The sequence below is a fragment of the Dendrobates tinctorius genome, unplaced genomic scaffold, assembly GCF_039654945.1.
Source record: "Dendrobates tinctorius isolate UK_male_01 unplaced genomic scaffold, ASM3965494v1 ptg000010l, whole genome shotgun sequence".
In the NCBI taxonomy this organism is placed as follows: Eukaryota; Metazoa; Chordata; class Amphibia; order Anura; family Dendrobatidae; genus Dendrobates; species Dendrobates tinctorius.
In genome coordinates this window covers 9,600,535-9,623,386 of record NW_027361678.1, presented here as the reverse complement: position 1 = coordinate 9,623,386, position 22,852 = coordinate 9,600,535, and the positions used below count along the sequence as shown (strand labels likewise).

The 22,852-nt window shown below is 42.6% G+C and overlaps 1 protein-coding gene across 1 annotated transcript in view; it reads left to right on the top strand.

The window, feature by feature from the left end:
• Nucleotides 1-12,153, top strand: part of SPTBN5 (spectrin beta, non-erythrocytic 5) — a 313,866-nt gene extending 301,713 nt beyond the window's left edge. The window contains exons 68-71 of the mRNA XM_073586632.1: nt 1,187-1,272; nt 4,234-4,291; nt 5,865-5,917; nt 11,132-12,153. Coding sequence (XP_073442733.1) covers nt 1,187-1,272; nt 4,234-4,291; nt 5,865-5,917; nt 11,132-11,241 — 307 coding nt within the window. The 3' untranslated portion in view covers nt 11,242-12,153. The remainder of the gene's footprint in view (nt 1-1,186; nt 1,273-4,233; nt 4,292-5,864; nt 5,918-11,131) is intronic.
• Nucleotides 12,154-22,852: the final 10,699 nt, after the last annotated feature.

Genomic DNA, 22,852 nt, shown 5'->3' with positions numbered 1-22,852 from the left:
AATGGCAACATGGCATCATTTAAAGTGGATTTGTCCCTAGACTTCTTAAATTAAAAGCCATACATTAAATAGATCTCTTAGACCAGATAAGGCTGGTGTACTAACTTTAGCAATCAATGACAGAAACCTAGCTTAATTAACAAATATCTCAGTGTCCTTCCTCCTGCTGAGCTCTCACACTTCTCAGTACAAGCTGCAGCTGTCAGACAATCAGGCTGGGCGGAGATTGAATTCACTTAGACTCCTAAGCATTCTCACTTTTTAGCTTAAGTCTTAAAATTCTCATTTTAATATGATTACTGTATACATCTATTCTGACACGGATTTTCAAAGTATGTATACCAGCCTCACCAGGTCTAAGAGATCTATATATTAATGTATGCAGTTTTGTATTATGAAATCTGGAGAGTAATCCTCTTTAAAGGGAATCTGTCACCAGGTTTTAAGTACCCCAACTGAGCACAGCATGATGTAGGGGTAGAGACCCTGATTCTTAGCTATTTAACTTACTGGGCGGCTTGATGTGGTTTGATCAAATCACAGTTTTATCTGCTGCAGATCTACAAGTTCTCCGAATATGGAACTCTGTATAATCCCACCCACACCACTGATTGGCAGCTTTCTGTGTGTGCTGTGCATAGGCAGGAAGCTGCCAGTCAGTGTTGGGGGAATGGCTGGACTACATGGCAGCAGGTTTACTAGTCCTTTGGTGATAATCTCCTGCTGATACAACAACAGTTTTATCAAAACTACAGCATGCTCTTACAGAATGCTGCTAAAAAATAGCACATTCGTCAAAGTTTAGAATTTCTGTTAGTTGATTTACTTTGTGGCACAATCAGTTTTCCATGTTAGGTGACGCCCCATCTGCACTAAGCCTAAACCACATCTCTTTTCGCAAGATCTCAGACAAGGCGCAAAAAACATCTAAAGCACATGATAAGGCGCAAGTCATAAGTCTTTTTTTCCTTCACAAACTCTGGGGGCATTAGCTAGACAAAGGTCTACCGATATATACGGTATTTTTATTTATTTATTTTTTAGCCTCCAGTTTCTTTATTTTTTACTTTAACTTGCGTATATACTGTTTTGTTAGGATGAGACATAAGGGGCGGCAGTAATAGCGTTTATAGTATGGACCCTTCATAGTATGGCCTTTACAACTATAACATTTGTCTATTTCTAGGGCCACTGATGGATCTGAATACTTACTTTCATCTCCCACTGTTAAAAAGATGGAAATCTGGATCCAAGCAATTGACGGAAATGCTGGTAGGAATTTGTTTGTGATGATACTATCAAATCTCAACTTTAAAGGGTCTGTGCCAAGTTTGTAAGTTATCCCCCAATCCATAGAAGACCTTACTGATCACTGGAGAAAACCTAGTGTTCTTGATCTCAGGATCGGCCCCACAATGATCATTAGTTCTCCACTATCCTATGAATAGGGAATAATGTTAAAAACTTGGTACAGGCCCTTTAATTTCTGGGAATTGTAACTGAGATGACAAGCAAGAAAATGTATTCATAGAGGCAGAGTTGATACATCCTACAAGTTTGTGAAACAGTTAAAGACTAAGTTTGCCCCCCTAGACATATTCTAGTGTAACATCTTTGTCTGCTTTAAACAACCCCTTGTTAATGTGATCTTCCAGCCCAAACAATTCATCACCTATTCACTTGATCGGTGAAAACTGTTAGTATGGCAAGGGTCTCATTACTGACACACCCATCAGTCACCCGGAATGTGGAGCTTGTGTCCTCCATTCTCAAGATTGTGGCCATGAGATGTTGAGTAAAGCCTCAGATTTTCTGTATGTATTGTTCAATATAAGTCTATAAGACTTTCGAAGGTAGCCAAGTGCATCACGGCGCTCATCTGTCATCTCATGTGTTCAGAGTTAAAGACTTCCATTCAACTTCTCCTGGCCAGAGGCGGGATCAACACCAATTTCTCAGCTATCACCTCTATAGGTCCATCTATGCCTTTATAGTTTTTGTCCCACTAATTCCTACTCTCACTATTCCCAAACCCTGACACTCTCCAAACAAATAATCATCACACCTTCTCTCTTACACTCCCACCTTACCTCATCTACAGACCTGCTCCTCAACATCGCAATCCTCCTACTAAAACACCAAAAAACTTTCCTTCTCACACCTACTCTCTCTCTCAGCTTCTCCTCACTGCTGGTGACATATCTCCCTTTCCTGGACCTCCACAGTTGATGATGCCTCCTCCCTATCACTCACTGGAGCTCTTTGGAGCACCGGTTCCCTCCACAATAAGCTCCATGTCCTCTTTACCTCTCGCAATTTATCACAATTTATCCTTCCTGGGCCTCACCAAAACATGGCTGCTGTCTCTGCTGTCTAGAATCCCAGGATGCGTAAAAAAGACAGCCAACACCACAAACAGGATTATTGAGGAGATGCACGCTTCCAGTCCAGAGACCCAAATGGACATAAAGGTTCCATGTAAATAATAGAGAGAAGCAGCATCCAATCCGGGTGAAAAAATTCTTACAACAATTTATTCTGCCATTGAAAAAACATACAATGTTTTGACCACAATGGTCTTTTACATAGAATCCCAGGATGTCTATCAGCCATATCCTCTCACTTCCTAAAGCTAAATGTGGACAAAACCGAACTCATCATCTTTCCTCCTTCCCACTTAACTCACCTACCCCAACTAGCACAATAAATTACGTCACACTTTCCCCTGTACCGGAAGTCTGCTGCCTCGGCGTAACTCTTGACTCTGCCCTAGTCTTCAAACCACAAATCGAAGCTCTTACCACCCCCTGCCACCTTCAAGTCCAAAATATTTCCAGAATCCATCCTTTTCTAAACCATGAATCAATCTTCCAAAACTGATCTTGCATGTTCTTATAATCTACCACCTCAACTAATGAATCATCCTCCTCTGTGGCCATCCGGCTAACAGTCTCACACCTCTCCAGTCCATCATTAGCTCTGCTACCAAACTAATTCAACTATCCATTTGCTATTCATCCACTTCTCTCCCCTGCAAACCCCTTCCCTGACTCCCAATTCCCCAACGAATCCAGTTCAAATGTGTCTCCAGACTAATCTCCCGATATCTTTTCACACGTACACTCAGGTCCTAACAAGACCTCTTTCTCTCCTCCATGTTCATCCTCACTCAATCGCCTCCAATGCTCCTCCCCAGTGTCCGCTATCCTCTGAAATTCTGTTCCCCAATGTGTTGAATTATCCACCACATTCGGAACTTTCAGACAAAGCTTGAAAATTCATCTCTTCAGGAATACTTACTGCTTGTTTTGCCCCCTTTGCCACCTCACGACCACAGGAGGCTACCACAACCCCCCCAACCTACTGTCTTCATCCCCAGTTATCCTGTTGACTTTAAGCCCACAGGGGCAGGGCCCTCTCCTTTCTGTACCAGTCTGTTATTGTTAGTTTGTTCTTTGTAATTTCTATATGTATTTTGCATCTAACCCCTTCTCACATGTACAGCACCATGGAACCAATGGGTCTCTAAAAATAAATAATAATAATGATCACTACCTATATAATCTATATTAAGTTTTACATAACACTTTATGTATGGAGATTTCATCTAGGGCAGATTCTGGTGAAGTGTCACTTGCTCAGCAGTTTGTTATACTTTCAATGCAATCAATGTTTTATGAGCACAAGATTATCACTGAAAACATACACCCTCACTACTGATTGGCAGCTTACTCACAATGTACACAGGAACCTGCCAATCAGGGGTGTGGGCGGGGTTAAACACAGCTCAGTATTCTGAGCACTGCTACATCAACATCAGAGAAAACAGGGATTCTATCAAAATTGCAATAAGTAGCTCAGTAAGTGACACATCAGTAGAATCAAACAGAATCTTTACATTTATCTCTTCCTAGTCTGTATGAGCACTCCTTGAATAACATAAGACGGAGTAACCACATCATCCTACAAGGCCCCTTGGGTATCTTCACACAAAGCAGACTTGCTTAAGAAATGTCAGTGACCTCTCCATTCTTTTGAGTAGGAAGAAATCCATTACACATGATGAAAAACAACACTATTCAAATGTACTGTATGAGATGAATGTCTCAGTTTATATACTTTATGGTCTTTACTGAGTATGGCCATTAGTTGAGTTTTTAGCAGCATTAGAATTGCCCAAAATATAGCATCTAAATTAATGTATGATGTATGTGCCTATTTTTTTTCCCTTAGATGAGCCTGTCATTAAAAGGGAGTTATCTACTTACTCACCAGTCAGAGACATTCCAAGGTAAGATAATGTGAAAATACATGTATATCATTTTATATCTTATGTGCCACTCTCAACGTAAATCAAGAACTGAACATGGGGGCCAGGGGGCTGCTAAACGAAGCAGAACTCACTCTCTTTCTCATTCTTTCTCACTCTGTTTCTCATTCTTTCCTTTCTCACTCTCTTTCTCATTCTTTCTCACTGTTACTCATTCTTTCCTTTCTCACTCTCTTGCTCACTCTCTCACTCTCTTTCTCATTCTTTCCTTTCTCACTCTCTAATTCTTTCTCTCTTTCTAATTCTTTCTCACCCTCTTTCTCACTCTTTCTCATTCTTTCCTTTCTCACTCTCTTTCTCACTCTTTAATTCTTTCTCGCTCTCTTTCTAATTCTTTCTCACCCTCTTTCTCATTCTTTCCTTTCTCACTCTCTTTCTCACTCTTTAATTCTTTCTCGCTCTCTTTCTAATTCTTTCTCACCCTCTTTCTCACTCTCTTTCTCTTTCTTTCCTTTCTCATTCTTTCCTTTCTCACTCTCTTTCTCACTCTCTCACTCTCTTCCTCACCCTCTTTCTCACTCTCTAATTATTTCTCAATCTCTTTCTCACCCTCTATCTCTTTCTCACTCTCTTTCACACAATCTTTCTCATCCTCTTTCTCACTGTCTTTCTCACTTTATCACTTTCTCACCCTCTTTCTTACTCTCTTCCTCTATCTCTCCTCTCTCTGAAGTTCTGCTCATCTCTAAACATGATGCCTGCACTGATAAATGGAGTGTTATTAGACTCGTTCACGCAAACAGACAAGCACACTGACCCTGACATGGCAGATTCGCTGTATAGGGATCCAAGTCTGACCTCAGCCTCCCAACATTCAGTACAGGACCCGACACTACAACTTATGTGGATGGACTCATAAAATTCTGCCCAGTAGTTTATTTTGGGAGAAATACTGATAAACGCGCCAGGTAACATGACGAGGAGTTTCCAGTCAACACAATCATTGTATTCTACAGCCAAATTAAGTAGTAGTTTCAGTCGTCTGATCCAGATGATAAACTATTGTGTATGGGGGACTCCCAAATCTTCCCCTGACATCTGGCCATTAGAGCTTCAATTGTTGATAATTTTCGTAGAATCCTAGAATATTAGAGCTGGAAGGGACCCCTGGGGTCATCATGTCCAACCCCCTGCTCAATACAAGAGTCACTAAACCATCTCAGACGTATGTCTAACCAGCCTCTGTTTGAAGACTTCCATTGAAGGAGAACTCGCCACCTCTTGTTGCAGCCTGTTCCACCATTGAACACCCTCACTGTCAGAAAGTTATTTCTAATATCCAATATCCCAGATCCTTTATCTGTTCCTCGTAGGACATACTTTGCAGTCCACTCACCATCCTGGTAGCTCTTCTCTTAACTTGCTCCAGGTTTTCAGATAAAATCCTACCAGTGGTGCTCTCATAGAAAACACTGGAGCACTCGGCCGAGCGTTATTGTGGGAGAGTTGGCTGACCGCTTTATAATGCATAAGGGGCCTTAATATTTATATGAATTATGATTAGCTATAGAATGTTACTATTATCTCCATACAGGACACTATCCCTTGAACCAGAGAGCAATGGCCATACATTTCCTGCTAACAGAGGTAAGAATGTGGAAAAATGTGCAGCTGTAAATTCACCATAGAGGTCAGCAGGCAACCTAAAAAAAAGCAAAACTTAAATGTGCTTAAAATGGAAAACTTTACAAGTAACAAATATAGTTCAATTATAAAAAATGTCCAAACTGTCTAAAATAGTAAATTGTAATTTTTAAATATTATTTCTTTATTTATCAAAACTACAGCAAGAAGCATAGTAAGTGACACATGACTGGAATCAGGGTCTCTGCCCTTTGCAACCTACTCCATCTGAGAACTATGCTGTTCTCAGAATAGCAGAAAACTTGGTGACATAGCCCCTTTAAATCTGTGCTCACTCATATAATATACAGTATATCACAAAAGAGAGTACAGTCGTCACATTTTTGTAAATATATATTTTCATGGGATGACACTGAAGCGCTGACACTTTGACACAATGTAAAGTAGTCAGTGTACAACTTGTATAACTGTATAAATATCTAAATAACTCAATACACAGCCATTATGGTCTAAATCACTGGCAACACAAGGGAGTACACCTGTTGTGAATTCACTTTCTGACCTCCCTCTGGTTATTACTGAAGGTAGTGGAGCTGGTCAGACAGAGGGGTTGTGAGTTCTCTTTCTGGACTCCCGCTGGTGGTTACTGGAGGTAATGGAGCTGATCTGATTAACAGAGGCTTGCCACCTGATAATGAGGATGACGATTGGAGATCTGGGGCTTCAGATTGGGATTTATGTCAGCCGACTCCCTCTATCCCTGCTGGTGATTTTCTTCTTGCCTCCTGAGGTCTGATGTTTCCAGATAAGTGTTCATTTGCTATTCTGTTTGCATTTGATCTGGTTTTGTCTATCTCAGTTTTGCGTGGGTCAGCCAGCTCCGGCTGGGGCTGTGTTGAATCACCGTCCATATGTTACTGCTTGTGCCAGTTTGTTTTTGACCCTTAATAGATTGGCCTCTTTTTGCTCCGCTTTCAGAATATACCAGAGTGCTGATATAGTGGGCGAAGTCGTGCGACTTCAGTGTTTTTGCATCAGACATGTTGGACTTTTTGCAGGGTTTTTTGCGTGATTGCAAACAGCGTCTTTCCTTTCCTGTCCTGTCTAGTTAGTGTGGGCCCCATCATTTGCTCAGTCTATTTTCCTGCCTGCATTTGTGTTTTCACCTTGTTTCACCGACAATATATGTTTGGGGGCTATCTATTCCTTTGGGGTCTGCTCTGGGGCAGTTTAGATTTCCCCTTTCTTGCTTTAGGCTTAGTTAGCTCTCCGGCTGGGCGGAGGCATCTAGGATCATCGTAGGTACGCTCCACGGCTACTGCTAGTTGTGCGGATAGGATCAGGGGTCTGCAATCCGCTTAGTTACCAACCTCTCTGGTTTTCTGTGGCTTAGCTTGTGCTTGCTCTCCTCCTCAGTGACCAAATCATAACATACACCCCTAAGTGAAAATAGCCAAATTGTGCCCAATTAGCCACTTTTCCTCCCCGGTGTCATTAGTGTTACAAGGTCTCAGGTGTGACTAGGGATCAGGGGCGGTAAATTTGTTGTTATCGCTCTCATTCTCTCATACTGGTCACTGGAAGTTCAACATGGCTCTTCATGGCAAAGAACTTTCTGATGACCTTTAAAAAAGAATTATTGCTTTACATAAAGATGGCCGAGGCTATAAGAAGATTGCCAACACCCTGACACCGAGCTGCAGCACGGTGGCCAAGACCAGATGCTGGTGTAACAAGGCAGGTTCCACTCAGAACTGGCCTCACCATGGTCGACCACGGAAGTTGAGTGCACGGTCTCAGCATCATATCCAGAGGCTGTCTTTCACAACTGATGTATGATTGCTGCCAGCATTGCTGCAGAGGTGGAAGGAGGGGACAGCCTGTCAGTGCTTCAACCATACACTGTATGAAATAGGTCTGCATTGCTGTTATCCAAGAACTAAGCCTCTTCTAAAGATGATGCACAAGAAAGCTTGCAAACCGTTTTCTGAAGACAAGCAGACTAAGAACATAGATTACTGGCACCAAGTCCTGTGGTCTGATGAGACCAAGATAAACTTATGTAGTTCAGATGGTGTCAAGCGTGTGTGGCAGCAACAAGGTGAGGAGTACAAAGACAAGTGTTTCTTGCCTACAGTCAAGCATGGTGGTAGAGTGTCATAGTTTTTGGCTGCATGAGTGCTGCTGGCTGTGGGGAGCTACAGCTCATTGAGGGAACCATGAATGCCAACATGTATAGTGACATACTGAAGCAGGGCTTGATCCCCTCTGTTAAGGATCGCAGCCCATGAAGGTCACGTAGAACTACCCACTGTGATCTTTGTGTCTAACAGCTCTCTGCTGCCCACTATTGTCTGGACAATTACACAATTGACCGATCAACAGAGGAGGCCACAGGCTGTTTCCACCAACAGGACGGTTATCGGAAAACTAACAGTGAGTGGATGGTATATACACCTCCGATTCCCACCCAGGGAATATATGTATATACCCCCAGTACAGTCACTGCAACTCTACTATAATCCCAGCACTACTTGCTGCCCTTTTTTATAGACCGGCTGACCGAATGCCTTGTTATGGTAACATAAGGCTTTATTGGGTGTGGTTTACAAAACAAAAGGAGCAGAACTATTAAATTTATATATATATATATATATATATATAATCCAAACGATAGGCAGTGTTTATAAAAAAAATGTACAAGAGATTTTACAAAGGGGACAAAAAAGTACAGCATGTACAGTACATAAAATAAAAAAGAATAACAGAATAAACCCACTGGTGTCAGTTGTCTGGCCACTGTGAATTTCTGGCTTAAAGGCAGGGGTTGCAGTTATGAGAAAATGTGCATCTTTTTTTTCCCCGATTAATCCTGAAGTAAAAAATGTTTGTCCCATCACCTTCAGATTTATACAAGCTTCGAAATTCAACATTTTCTTTCGGACACATCTAGTCTATTGCAGATGCAATATTTCCCTTACAGGGACAAATATATGTCTATTGTAAATGTATGATATTTCCCCTGAAAGGACAATGTATTTCCTGGGGACAAAAGGCTTCTTCCATTTCTGTGTCTATGTGTAAACACAGGCCCCTATTGTTGTTCAACACTTTCCCTGGCCAAAATACCAGTCCAAACTATACTGTTATGATTGAGTCACCGTAGGAGGCAAAAATAGAAATGCTAGCTAAATCCAGAAAACCAGAGAAGTTGGCAGCTATCGGATTGCAGACCCCTGAACCTATCAACACAACTAGCAGTAGCCGTGGGGGGCTCCTACGATGCCCTAGGCCCCTCGATCACAGCCGGAGGACTACATAGCCTAAAGACAGAAAGGGAAATCTAAACTGCCCCAGAGCAGACCCCAAAGCAAAAGGCAGCCCCCCACATATAATGACGGTGAATCAAGAAGAAAGAACAAAACACAGACAGAAAGATAGACTGAGCAAAGATGGGGCCCACGCTAGCTTAGATAGGAAAGGACAGGAAGGCTGCTGTCTGCAATCCGTGAAAAAACCCTATGAAAATAAGAGACAACCAACTGACAGTAAAAAAGGCCCTGAAGACGCTAGGCTTCAAAAAAGCTATGTCAGTACTCAGGAATATTCTGAAGACAGAGCAACAGGCAAAAGGAGATTCAGCTCACCCCAGCAGGGAATGGCAGAATCCAGAAAAGCAAGGAAAACAAAACAATAATGCAAAAAGGCAAAGCAGAAATCTTAGCTTTAGATGAGCAGGAATCAGACTGGTTTCCTAGAAGTCCACAGAGAAATCACCCGCAGGCCAGAAGGGCGTCGGCAGCCTTATATCCAGTCATTAACTCCACTCAGCCAGTCATCATCATCAGCCCCAGGTGTTTGACAATCAGGCTCACTACCTTTCTTCACCAGAAGAGGGAGTTCCTCGGGCCTCAGTAGTGAAGGGGAAAATGAACTCACAACACTATACCTTTTTGTTTATGCCCAATAGACATCAACATTCAGTCACCTGGGTGCTTTTATCCTAAAAGGAGCTCCTGCATGTTAATTAGGCTGGTTCACTTCACACTATGGGTAATTCCCTACTTCCTTATGTTCATTATACAGTCTATTCAAGGAGGCTCAGACTGTCTGCTGTTTGCCTTCTCACTGGTAATTTGTATGAGGGGTTGAGGGAGTGGGGTGTATGCCCCTTCATTACAGAGTCATAGAGATTTTAATATTTTCTATGACACCCTCCCTTCCGAGATTGGGCCGCAGGGCAGTATTCAGACAAGATAATGATCCCAACCTGTTACGCTCTAGTGAACTACATGCCCAAAAATGTTAAGGCAGTGCTTAAAAATAATGGCTGCCACTCAAAATATTGACACTTTGGACACAATTTGGCTATTTTCACTTAGGAGTGTACTCACTTTTGTTGTCAGCTGTATAGACGTTAGTTTCTGTGTGTGGAGTTACTTAGAGGGCACAGGAAGTTTACACTGTTATACAAGCTGTATACTGACTACTTTACATTGTATCAAAGTGTCATGGCTTCAGTCTTGTCCCATCAAAATTTACAAAAATGTGAGGGGCATACTAAACATCCAGTTATGATATTGGGGAGGTGTTTGCGCAGTCAGCACGGTTCTGCTTGTCAATGGATATATGGTGGAAGGAAACCTAAGGACTCATTGAAATGTCAGTTTTCCTTGTACGAATATTGAACGTGTACCTATTATAGTCTATGGAGTTATTCATATATCCATGTATTAGTGTGGACTGAGGGGTTCGCATAAAACCACCAAGACATATTCAATATTGATGCAAATTTATGGGTCCGGGAAAAAATCGGGCATCGCCAAGATGCCATCTATATGCTAGCTGTGTTTCTATTTTCATCAAAGAACATCTGATTAAACTCTGATAATAAAAACTGACACACTGCCCAAACTCGGATGAATGCAGACCATTCTTTGACTATGAGAAAAATCACTGATGTCTGAATGAGTCCTAAATACAAAGTCTTAGGCCACGTTCACACGTTCAGTAATTTACATCAGTATTTGTATGTCAAAATCAGGAGTGGAACAATCAGAGGAAAAGTCTAATAGAAACCCGTCACCAACTCTGGATTTATCTCCGGTTTTGGCTTACAAGGTGTGAACGTGGCCTTATACAGACAGGAAATCAGTCTCTTTACACAATCATAAAACAGAGCTTTTAATTTTTCTTTTTTTTTTTTTCCTCCAACAGTCTATATCACTTCAGAGAAGACAGACTTTTACTCTACAAGGCTGGTTGAGACAGACGACGGTAAGGAGAAGTCGAAAAAGAGCGTTTTCATGAAGTTCTTCAGGAAGTAAAGTAAACCATAAATGGACTAATATTCCTAAACTCTGTGTGATACTCCCACCTGCCATCATGAAAGCCAACGAAGCTGAGACTTGAGGCGTGGGAACTCTTACAGGATCCTGAATCGGGATCAAGCAATCATCACAGAATATCTTTCTCTTACAGTGTAATGTTTCTGCAGGAATAAGGACTTCAAAATCGAGTCTGAGCTAAGGTTATAATAAAATAATGTGTCAACTTTCCCTTGTCCGAGTCTAGCATTGTGTCTCCACTGATTGTGAGACTGCTACAATAGTGACATCACATCAACAGCGCCGCAGCCAAGCAGCTCGTGCCTTTCACATCGGCAGAGCACACTGATTGGCTGCAGCGCTGTAGATGTGATGTCACCGCTGCCGCCAATCACCCACGCAACGCCGGAGGCACAGCGCTGGATTCGGAGAGGGGAGGTAACAGATGGTCTTATTATTTTTCAGACTACCATGAAGAATTAGTTAAGGAAAAAAAAGTTGAACCTTTAAAGATATGAATGAACTGAATGTAAACTTTGATCGTATTATTCAATTATTACAACATGTATGTGTTCTAATACTGTAAGGAATTTAATTTATTGGTAGAAACACAAATTGTTGTCTGGCCAAAAAAAACCTCACTGATGTGGGATTGTTAATGTCCATGCCTTTTTCTGTGCAGAAGTGCAACAGTTTTTACCTGCAAAAGCATTGATTGGCGTCTCTGTACCCGAAATGTCTGCCAGATTAGTGAGATTGTTTTCCAAGTGTCTGACTTTTACACGTGATGCATATTTTAATTAGCTTATTTAATGTTCTGAAGTACAAAAATATATTTAAATTATAACGCATCCCTCCGAAATCTCTTTATTACAATGTACTTTCCAAATAAAGAAAATTTTATTTTAAAAATATTTTTTTTTTGTTCATAATGGCATAATGAATCCTGTAAATAAATGAAAAATCAGCTCACCCCTGAGGCGTAGTTCCAGTTCAGGATAGGAGCACAGGAATCCTGCTGCTGCACAGCACTTAACAACATGAACAGTGTGAAAATGGATCCAGCTCACACACCAGGGTGTTGATAAAAATCTTTTATTCCACTTTTTTTGGGGGAAAAAAAACTGGTCACCAGTGTTCAAGAACTTTTTTGTTCGAAACACGTATGGTTCTTTTCGTACATCACCCACTATTTTATATTTTCGATGTCTGAGATGTCCTAATTAATGTTGCACCATTTTAAAAATAATTTTTCCAAATAAAGCCGAATTAAAGATTTTTATCAACACCCTTGTGTGTGAGCTGGATTCATTTTCACACTGTTATAATGAACTCTGTGTTATTTTTTAATGAACACTGAACCCCCAAGGAAGTAGACTAAAACAAAAGGTACTGTAAAGGCCCCGTCTCACATAGCGAGATCACTAGTGAGATCGCTAATGCGTCACCAATTTTGTGACGCAACAGCGATCTCGCCTGCGATCTCGCTACATCTGACACATAGCGGCGACCGCCCCCCCCCCCCTCACTGGATATCGCTGATCGTGCTCGAATGTCCTGGGCCATTTTTTCATCATCGGTGTCCCACTGGCCAGCGATGCATAGCTGTGTTTGACGCTGACAAGCGACCTCGTTGGCGACGCAGAACTCAGGGACGCAGGCTGGAATCTTTCAGAATAGCTGCTGTGTGACAATGCACCAGCGATCCTTACCAGGTCGCATCGTTGTCGGGATCGCTGGTGCATCATTGAAGAGATCTGCCTGTTTGACATCTTACTAGCGACCATTTCGCGACGCACCAGCGATCCCTACCAGGTTGTCGGGATCGCTGATGCATCGCTATGTGAAATGGGACCCTAACTATTCCTCAAAATTTACACAATGGGAAAAAAAGTTTACAAAAAAAGAGTAACACTAGACATATCAAAGTGTTTGGTTTGAGATATAGAAGTGCTATATGCATTATTTACTGAGATTTGTGGACATTTTTTGTTCAGAAAAGAATACCAACACTACCCATGGGACAATTTGGGACATTATGGTCAATTTGGACCATCATGGGGCAATTTGGGGCATTATTGAAGGCATTATGGGGAAATTTGGGATATTATGGGGGAATGTGGGACATTGCAGGGCAATATGGGTGATGGTGAAAGGGGGCATAGTATAGCGAGGGACAGTGGGGTGGAGGGACTTTGAAATAGGCAGTTTGGGATAGATAAGGAAAGGGGCAGTATGTGGGATAACATTATGGAGAGGGATTGTGTGGGGGATAATATGTGGGGAGATATATCTCTAATGTGTGGGGAATATTATACAGATGGGCAGAGTGGAGAATATTTTGGAGAAGGGCAGTGTGTGTGAGGGGGTATTTTATATAAAGGCAGTAAGGGGGAGCATGCATTGACAGTGCTTCTGATGCTGCATTCATGTACTGACTGTGGTTCTGGCACTGCATTCATGTATGGATGGTGTTTTTGGGACTGCATTCATGTACTGACGGTGTTTCTGGCACTGTATTCTTGTACTGATAGTGCTTCTTTTGCAGCATTCATGTACTGATGGTGGTTCTGGCATTGCATTCATGTCCTGACAGTGGTTCTGGCTCTGCATTCATGTACTGATGGTGTTTCTGAAGCTGCATTAATGTAATGACAGTTGTAATGCTGCATTTATGTCCTGGTGCATTTTGTTCTGGAGCTGCAAGCATGCACTGACTGTGGTTCTGATACTGCATTTATGTATTGACTGTGTTTCTGATGCTGTATTCATGTATTGATTGTAGTTCTGGTGCTGCACTCATGTACTGATGGTGGTTCTCGCATTGCATTCATGTAGTGATGGTGGTACCATGCCTGACCCATGTGCCTAACCTTGATGTTCAACGGTTTCTCAAAAGCAACCCGGAGCTGCCAGATCTGCTTGTGTGCCCATTTTAGAACGTCAGCTACATCTTTCGCCGCCTTTGCCGTGTTCCAGCAACGTTTGCAGCTTCCGGCTCACCGACTGGTGTGTGTTGTCCCCACGCATTGGAACTCTACACTGCATGTGTTGGAAAGGATTTGTGAGCAGAAGAATGCAGTTGTTGACTACCAGCATCAACAAGGCTGTCAGTATTCAGTTCAGACTTCACACATAAGACCTCAGGAGTGGACATGGATGTCAGACATATGTACCATCCTACAAAACTTTGAGGAGTCCACCAAGATGGTGAGCAGCAATGACGCCATAATTAGCATCACCATCCCGCTTCTCTGTATTCTGAAAAGCTCTCTGCTCACAATGAAAGAGGATGCATTGCAGGTGGAGCATGATGAGATGGGTCAAGGAACCATACAGGGTGATTATACACAGCCCAGCCTCTTGTCATCCCAGCGTGGATCGATTGACAATGAGGAAGAGGAGGAGGAATAACAGGAGCTAGTTTCATGCGCTATAGACGGTACTACAAGCACAACTGTCATATCGTCTGTTCAGCGTAGATGGCCTGAGGACAGGGAGAAGGAGGAGGAAGAGGAGGACAGTATGGTCAGTCTTGCCTGTTAGCAGTCTGGCATGCATGACTGACTTTATGTTGCGCTGCTTTTCCCATGACCCTCGCATTCTCAAAATTTTGGGTGACACGCATTACTGGATGGTAACACTTCTAGACCCATGCTACAAGGAGAACTTTCAATCTCTTATTCCAGAAGCAGACAGGTCTACTAAAATGGGGCGGTACCAAAGGGCCCTTGTTGCGGAATTATTAAAAAAATTCCCATCTGAAAATGATGGTGGCAGAGGTCAGAGTTCATTGGACAACCAAGGAGTACAGGTGAGAGAGACACAACTCCAATCCAGCAGAGGAAGGAGAGCACTGGCAAAGTTCTGGGAGAGTTTTCTCAGACCCTCCCATCGTACTGGCCCCGAGGCCCGGGGTACTCTCACAAAGAGTGCAAAGGTTTGGAAGATGCTGAGGGAGTACCTTACTGACCATACCTCCGTCCTCCGTGATTCCTCTGTGCCTTTTAATTATTGGGTATCCAAGCTGAACACGTGGCATGAACTGGCTCTCTACACCTTGGAGGTCCTGGCCTGCCCTGCCGCTAGTGTTTTGTCAGAGTGGGTTTTTAGTGCCGTTGGTGGAATTATAAATGAAAAGTGTATCCGCCTGTCAACTGAAAATGCTGGCAGGCTGACTCTTATAAAAATGAACAAGGACTGGATTGGGCCAGACTTCTCTACACCACCGAGTGATAGTGTGGCGCCATGTGTCTTTTTACCACCACAAAAGGGTTAAATATGTACTGTTTTGTATGTGTTTTGTGAGCAATGGGAGTTATGCTTTCTCTGCTAGAGACCACAACACACACACACACGATTTACCTCACTCCCTTACTTGTCTGAAGCTTAGAGCTTTGCAGACATACTCTAACTGGGAGGGGGAGGAGTTGAGTTGTTTTAGTGAAGAAGACGGTGGAGGAAAATGGAGAACGCTCCTGGAAGCCATGACATGTGCTCCCTCCAGGAGTAAATCTAAGAAGATTCAGGGAGTCAGCCCCTAGGCCATTCATGCTTTTAGAGCAGGGTGGTAAGCTGAGACACTGTGTGGGTTTATACAACCAAAAGCAGAGTGTTTTCCCTGGGAAGACTGCAGCAAACTAGGATCAGTGAAGGATTGTGCAAGAAGGAACTTGAGCTTCACACAGGATCCAAGCTGCAAGTTGCCAGAGGAGGAAAACACAGTGAGTAGAGGCTATACTGGAAGTTTCAAACTCTAGGAAGCCTAGGTCCCAGAAGGGATTAGAATAGCAGGAAGCTTATACTGAGTCACAGCAGAGAGAAGGATAACTCCCATTTTGCAAAGCAGACTGTAAACCTGGTGGAAGTTGTAATATATCCTCTGAACTGCACCTGAACTACAGTAAATGATAACGTGACTTTCCTTGTCTCCTGCCTTATTACTCTGTGCCTTCTACTTCCATCACAATTTCTGGGGGTCAGCCATGGTTGGAGAGGGTTAAACATCTGCCCTGCCATCACCATCTACTCCCCCAGGGATCATCTGCAGTGCCGGCTATGCTACAATAGAACACTCCAACTGGCGTCACATACTCTTTTCCAAACTTCTTTTACTTTTACTTTATTTTTCAACCTCCATTTCACTGTCCCTGGAGCACAGGCACCAGGCATGGCCACCAACCCGGTGACCTCCTGAATCCAACGCTGCCCGTCGACCTGAGTACCCCGCTCGGGGTGAGACAATAGCAGCGAAACATAACCTCAAATCCGGTGTCATTTTTTGGGAGGTATATTCCCATGCACCTCTTTACACCCACACATGGGTATACACTTCCTGATTTTGCTTATTTGCTGTTATCCTCCTTCTCATCCACCACCACCACCACTAGATCAGCATGGTGACCGTGGTCCGTGATGCAAGTGTGAGGGAGCGCCAGGGCTGTAGTCGTGGCTGAAGCTAATGGCTCTTGCGTGCCCTAGTCTCCCGTCACATACAAAGAATGTCCCATTGTTAGTGTACTTGCCTCTGTACTCTCCGCACCTTCAGGGTCTTCTCTATGTTGCTTGAGATCCGCTCCGGTCATTTGCACACAAACAGAGACACAGTCAAGTTGCAACTTAAAATGTAGAACTTTACTTCTTTCTTTTCGCAGCACATCCTTATTAAATACAACATCAGCATAGTGTTCCATACAGTGCACATTCTTCACTTTCCCTGCACTATTTCCTGCATCCTTCAGTATGTGCCCGGGTCATACTGGCTCATCCGATACCACAGCGTCCTCCCTGTTCAGACTCACTACGATCAGGAGTTTCCTAGTCCGTTTCACCCCAGACATGAGGGCATCTGCCTAGGCAGTAAGTTGCCACATATTAGAGCGACCTGCATCCAAGTACTGTTGTGAATTCTGCTGTAGCTTCTGTTCTACCACTGCTGTCACCGCTGCTGCCTCACTGCATTTATGGCCCACTGGACCCTGGATGGCTGGGTTCCTTGCTTTGAACGTTATGGAGCTTTCCGTACTATGCGGGCTCGAAGACCCTACTCCCTAGGATCAGGAAAACCCTCTATCTTACACACGGTTAGCTCCTCCTACGTAAACTATCTACATGGCTCTGGCTACTGAACTATAGTGTGCCCCCTCTAGTGGCCTAACTTAGGTACTGCACTTTCCCTATGTTACAGCATAACATACATCTTACAGTAATGCAGTATACAACACTATTTACAGTTATGTACACCCCTTACACAACAGCCACGTTATTGTGTTAGTGTGTTTTTGATACCTGTAAAAAAAAAAATTTATACAATATATTGATGTGTACCCCCCAGGGGGAAATGTTTGTCATCCCATACACTTAGTGTATGAGCATTACAACCATAAGAGACCCACTGCTTTAAATTGGGAAAAAAATTTTAGTAGGCCATCCTCCACGTCTCTGCCGACACCACCACTAGATCACCAGGGTGAACGTGTTCCGTGAAGCAATAACCAGGTTTTTTTTTTTCAAGGATGTTTATGATGCCCATAAAAAAAAATTACACAGTATGTTAATGTGTACCCCCCAGGAGGAAATGTTTGTCAGCCCATAAACTTAGTGTGTGCACATTACAACCATAGGAGACCCGCTCTTTTAAATTGGGAAAAGATTTTTAGTAGGCCCTCCTCGTCTCTTCCAAGGGGTGTTGGGGTGCATTCAAATTTGGAGCAGGCCTTGCATTCACTTCATGGGCAAACATTATGGGAGTAGCAAATTAAGAAAAATGGGAACTTTGGTTTCATGTGGCCATCCAGTACATTGATTCAAAGGGTTATTGGGGGGTGCGTAACTTTGGGTCAGGGCAGGCCTTGCATTCAATGCATAGGCTAACAGTATGGCAGTACCAAATAAATAAGAATGGGAACTTTGGTTTCATGTGGCCATCCAGGACATCTGTTCAATGGGTTATTGGGGTGCATCCAAATTTGGGGCACACCTTGCATTCAATGTATATAGGCAATAACAGTATAGGAGACCCACTGTTTAATAATGGGAACAACAAAGCATAGCCCGCTGATGGCTCTCTAAGAATAGTGAGGACAAACTGCTGTCCCTTTAAGAAGGATAAAGTGCGCCTGATTACCCCTCCTCCTTTAACAGTCCCTCCTTCATAAATGAAACAGGAGGTGTCTGATGATGTATCACACAACACATGGCCAGATAAGGTTGTAAAATGTTAAAATGACATTTCCCAGTGAATACATTTGGCTTGGTTGAAAACAATGCTAAAGTTGAAAAACGCTACGTGTGACCATAGCCCAAGTGGTGGAGGAACTTTTTGTTTTGGGTTATTTATTTGGCATTACATACAAATCATTACCCCAGAAAGGATGTTCCTTAACATATTTCCCAGGAAAATCAATTTTGTTTTTGTATGTTTTATTGTGTGCCCAGAAAAGTGGCGTAAGACTCTGACAACATTGTTCACAGCACCGACCTGGGAGTCAGAAATGCTTCCAGGGGGTCTTCCCCCTGATGTTCTCATGTTATGTCAGCACTGTTCCCATTGATTTCAGATGTTTTCAGACCCTAAAAAGACCCCCGGGGGGGTCACGGCAAAAATACTCGGTTTTCCCATAGACTTACATTGGGCTCGTTGCTCGGGTCGAGCACTCCAATTTGCTCTACTTGAGCAATGAGCACCCAAGCATTTTAGTGCTCGCCCATCACGTCAAAGGACATTGGTGCATAAAAATCGGACAGCACTTGCATGGTCCGAATGCTGTGCGATTTTTTTTCTCACATAAATAGGCTTGCATTGGTGAGTCTCGGCCCAGGCTTGGTGACAATCGCAGCCTGCTGTGATTTTACACGAACATCGAATACAGCTGAGAAAAAAACCACTGTGGGTTTGATGTCACCGGACAATACAAAGGTGACATCAAACCCACAAATATGAACCCCACTTGCCACCACTACAGGGCAAGTGGGAAGAGCGAGGCTAAGTGCCAGAATTGGCGCATCTACTTCTGGGCAGCTGAGAGCTGATGTTTTTGGCCTGGGGGGTGCCAATATACATGACCCTTTCGCAGGCTATTAATAGCAGCCCACAGCTGTCTGCCTAGACTCTGCTGGCTCGATTTTATAGGGGGACCCCATGTCAATTTTTTTCTGGGGTTCCCCTGTAAACTAGCCAGTAAAGGCTAAGCAAACAACTGTGAGCTGATATTAATAGCCTGGGAACCTTTATGGCTATTGGATCCTTCCCAGAATATTAACATCAGCCCTCAGCTGTCTGCTTTCCCTCTTCTGGTTAAGAAAATTATGCGGGAACCCACGCAATTTCTTTAAAAAATAAACAGATGTTGTGTTTCATGCAGATTTCGTGTGTGTGTCTTTATTTAACTCTTTATGTATCGTTTTATTAATGAGGGTATCTGGCTGGCACCTGTTCATTACTAAACCTCAGGCTTGGTATTACATATATATATCAAACCACAAAATCCCTGCTCAAAGTATACCACAGGAAAAAGGAGTAAAACTGGATATACTTTACAAAATCAGCTTTTATTGATTCACAAATGATGATAAAAAATACAGTAATAAAATAAGAAAGATGCAGAATAAGAAAGGGAGGGACATAGGACTTCAAAAATTGTATAAATTGCTGCCTGGTAAATGGCACAATGACAACCTAACAATTAATTGCAAAGAAGTCCAAAAAAAAACCCAAAAGAAAGTGTGTTATATGCTGTAGCCCAAAAAACAAATTTCTCACCAACATTTAATAAATAAATGGTATATAGATGTGATGTGGACTACAGCACACTCACTACCAATTTAGCAATAGCCTGGGGTGAATACAAAACTGCACTAATAATACCACACTCGGACCTCTCTGCAATTAATTGTCAGGTTGTCATATAGTGAACACATTAAGCCATACAGTGCTCATATACCATCTTATAGTGCATGAAACGCAATGTTTATTTTAAAAAAAAAAAATGTAAAAAAATTATGTGGGCTCCCGCGTAATTTTCATAACCAGTAGAGGGAAAGCCGACTGTTGAGGGCTGATAATATTCTGGGAAGCCAATAGCTATAAAGGTTCCCAGGCTATTAATATCAGCTCACAGATGTTTTCTTAGCCTTTACTGGCTATTTTACAGGGGAATCCCAGAAAAAAAATAACATGGGGTCCCACTATAAAATCAAACCAGCAAAGGCTAGGCAGACAGCTGAGGGCTAATACTAATAGCCTGGAAAGGGGCCATGGATATTGGCCCCCCAGGTTTAAAACATCAGCTCTCAGCCACCCCAGAAATGGCGCATCATATAGATGCGCCAATTCTGGCACTTAGCCTCGCTCTTTCCACTTGCCCTATAGCGGTGGCAAGTAGGGTAATAATTGTGGGGTTGATGTCACCTTTGTATTGTCAGGTGACATCCAGCCCACTGATTAGTAATGTAGAAGCGTCTATAAGACACCTATCCATTACTAATCCTATAGCTATATGGTCAATAAAGACACAGCCAGAAAAAAGTCCTTTATTAATCTTAATTTACCATACTTACTGAATGCCTTATCCCCAACTCCCTCGTCTCCTGCAACAAAAATAAAATAATAAACCAACAATAATAATATCCTGTCCGCTGTAGTCCATTTACCGAGTGTCCCACAACGATCTCACATGTAGAACAGTATGTGACTGCTCTTCATGGCTCTGGCGATACACTGCAGTAGATATTACCTTCTGTCAGTGTATCACTGCGCCGCCGTCAGAGTTCACCGAAGTTCATCACACCGATGCTCTCACTTTACAGCAGTACCACTGTGTGAGAACTTTCCCATGCAGCGGTGCCGTAAATGACAGCACGGAGCCGATCAGCTGATACACTGCAGGGATGATTATCTCCTGTCAGTGTATCACCGGTCGGGTAGAGCAGTCACATCTCCCGATGTGACTGTTCTACACGTGAGATCGCCGTGGGACAATCTGGATTACCTGGACTACATCGGACAGGGAGTATATATTGGTTTATTATTTTACATTAATTCTAGGAGACGAGGGAGTTGTGGATATGTTGTGCGGTGAGTATAATGTGTTTTTATTTCTATGTGATTATGTATATATTATATATGAATATGTATGTATTATATAAATAATGAATATGAATGTAATTTTACTCTTTTTTTAAACAGTGAGCACAGGTGCTGGCAGATGATACTACTCTCCCATCAGCCGATACACTGATAGCAACGAGCACCTGAGCATTTTAGTGCTTGCTCATCACTAGTCCCTGCACTCTACCTCCTGCTCTATGTAGCAGAGGTGATCGGACAACTGCAGTTTAAAGTCTCCCAAGGAGACTATTGAAACAAGTAAAAAGTAAAAAAAAAAAAAAAATTTTAAGTAAAAAAATATATAAAAGTTCAAATCACCCCCCTTCGCCCCATTCAAAATAAAACAGTAAAAAAAAAATCAAATATACAAAATATCTCTGCCGCATTCAGAATCGCCCGATCTATCAATATATAAAAAGAATTAATCTAATTGGTAAATGGCGTAGCGAGACAAAAATCAAAATGCCAGAATTACGTTTTTTGGTCGCTGCAACAGTGCAATAAAATGCAATAACGGGCGATCAAAAGATCGTATCAATAAAAACGTCAGATTGGTACGCAAAAAATAAGCCCTCACCCGGCGCAGATCCAGAAAAATGGAGATGCTGCGAGTCTTGGAAAATGGCAACTTTTTTTTTTTTTTTTTTTTTACAAACTTTGGAATTTGATTTCACCACTTCGATAAAAAAAAACCTAGACATGTTTGGTGTCTATGAACTCGTAATGACCTGGTGAATCATAATGGCAGGTCAGTTTTAGCATTTAGTGAACCTGGTAAAAAAAAGCCAAGCAAAAAACAAGTGTAGGATTGCACTTTTTTTTGCTATTTCACCGCACTTGGAATTTTTTTCCCGTTTTCTGTGACAAGACATGGTAAAACCAATGGAGACATTCAAAAGTACAACTCGTCCTGCAAAAAATAAGCCTTCACATGGCCATTTTGACCAAAAATAAAAAAGTTATGGCTCTGGGAAGAAGGAGAGCAAAAAATCAAAATGCAAAACAAAAAATACACCTTGTCGTTAAGGGGTTAATGGTGCGCAGTGAGAGGCCAGAATAATTGCAAGGGAACGTAAACAGTTCCTCAGAGTGGCCAGCTTTGGGGTCATATATCTGCTGGGACTCTTGATGGGGGGAGGAAGGAGGACCAGGTTGAGGATTCAGAGTCCCAGGCTGTTGGCTATGAGACTGGACCATGCGGATGACTTGGTGGTGCTGCTTGTCAACACACTAGAGCGCTTGTCTGCCATCCAAACCACAATATCCTCGCACTTGTCTGAGTTCGACAGTAGTGTAGCGTGCAGACCAAATTTTGACAGGAAGCTAGAATGAGATAAAGTTACCTTCTGATCTGCCACACGGTCTTGGTGGGCACCACATCCACGTTCCTTAACGTCACCTTTTCCCATATTGAATGCGTTATGAAAAAAAATGTCCTGGCTTTGTCACAAGTACCCTCAAAGAGGTGTTATGTACAAATTACCTGTATCTAGCAATGTGTGG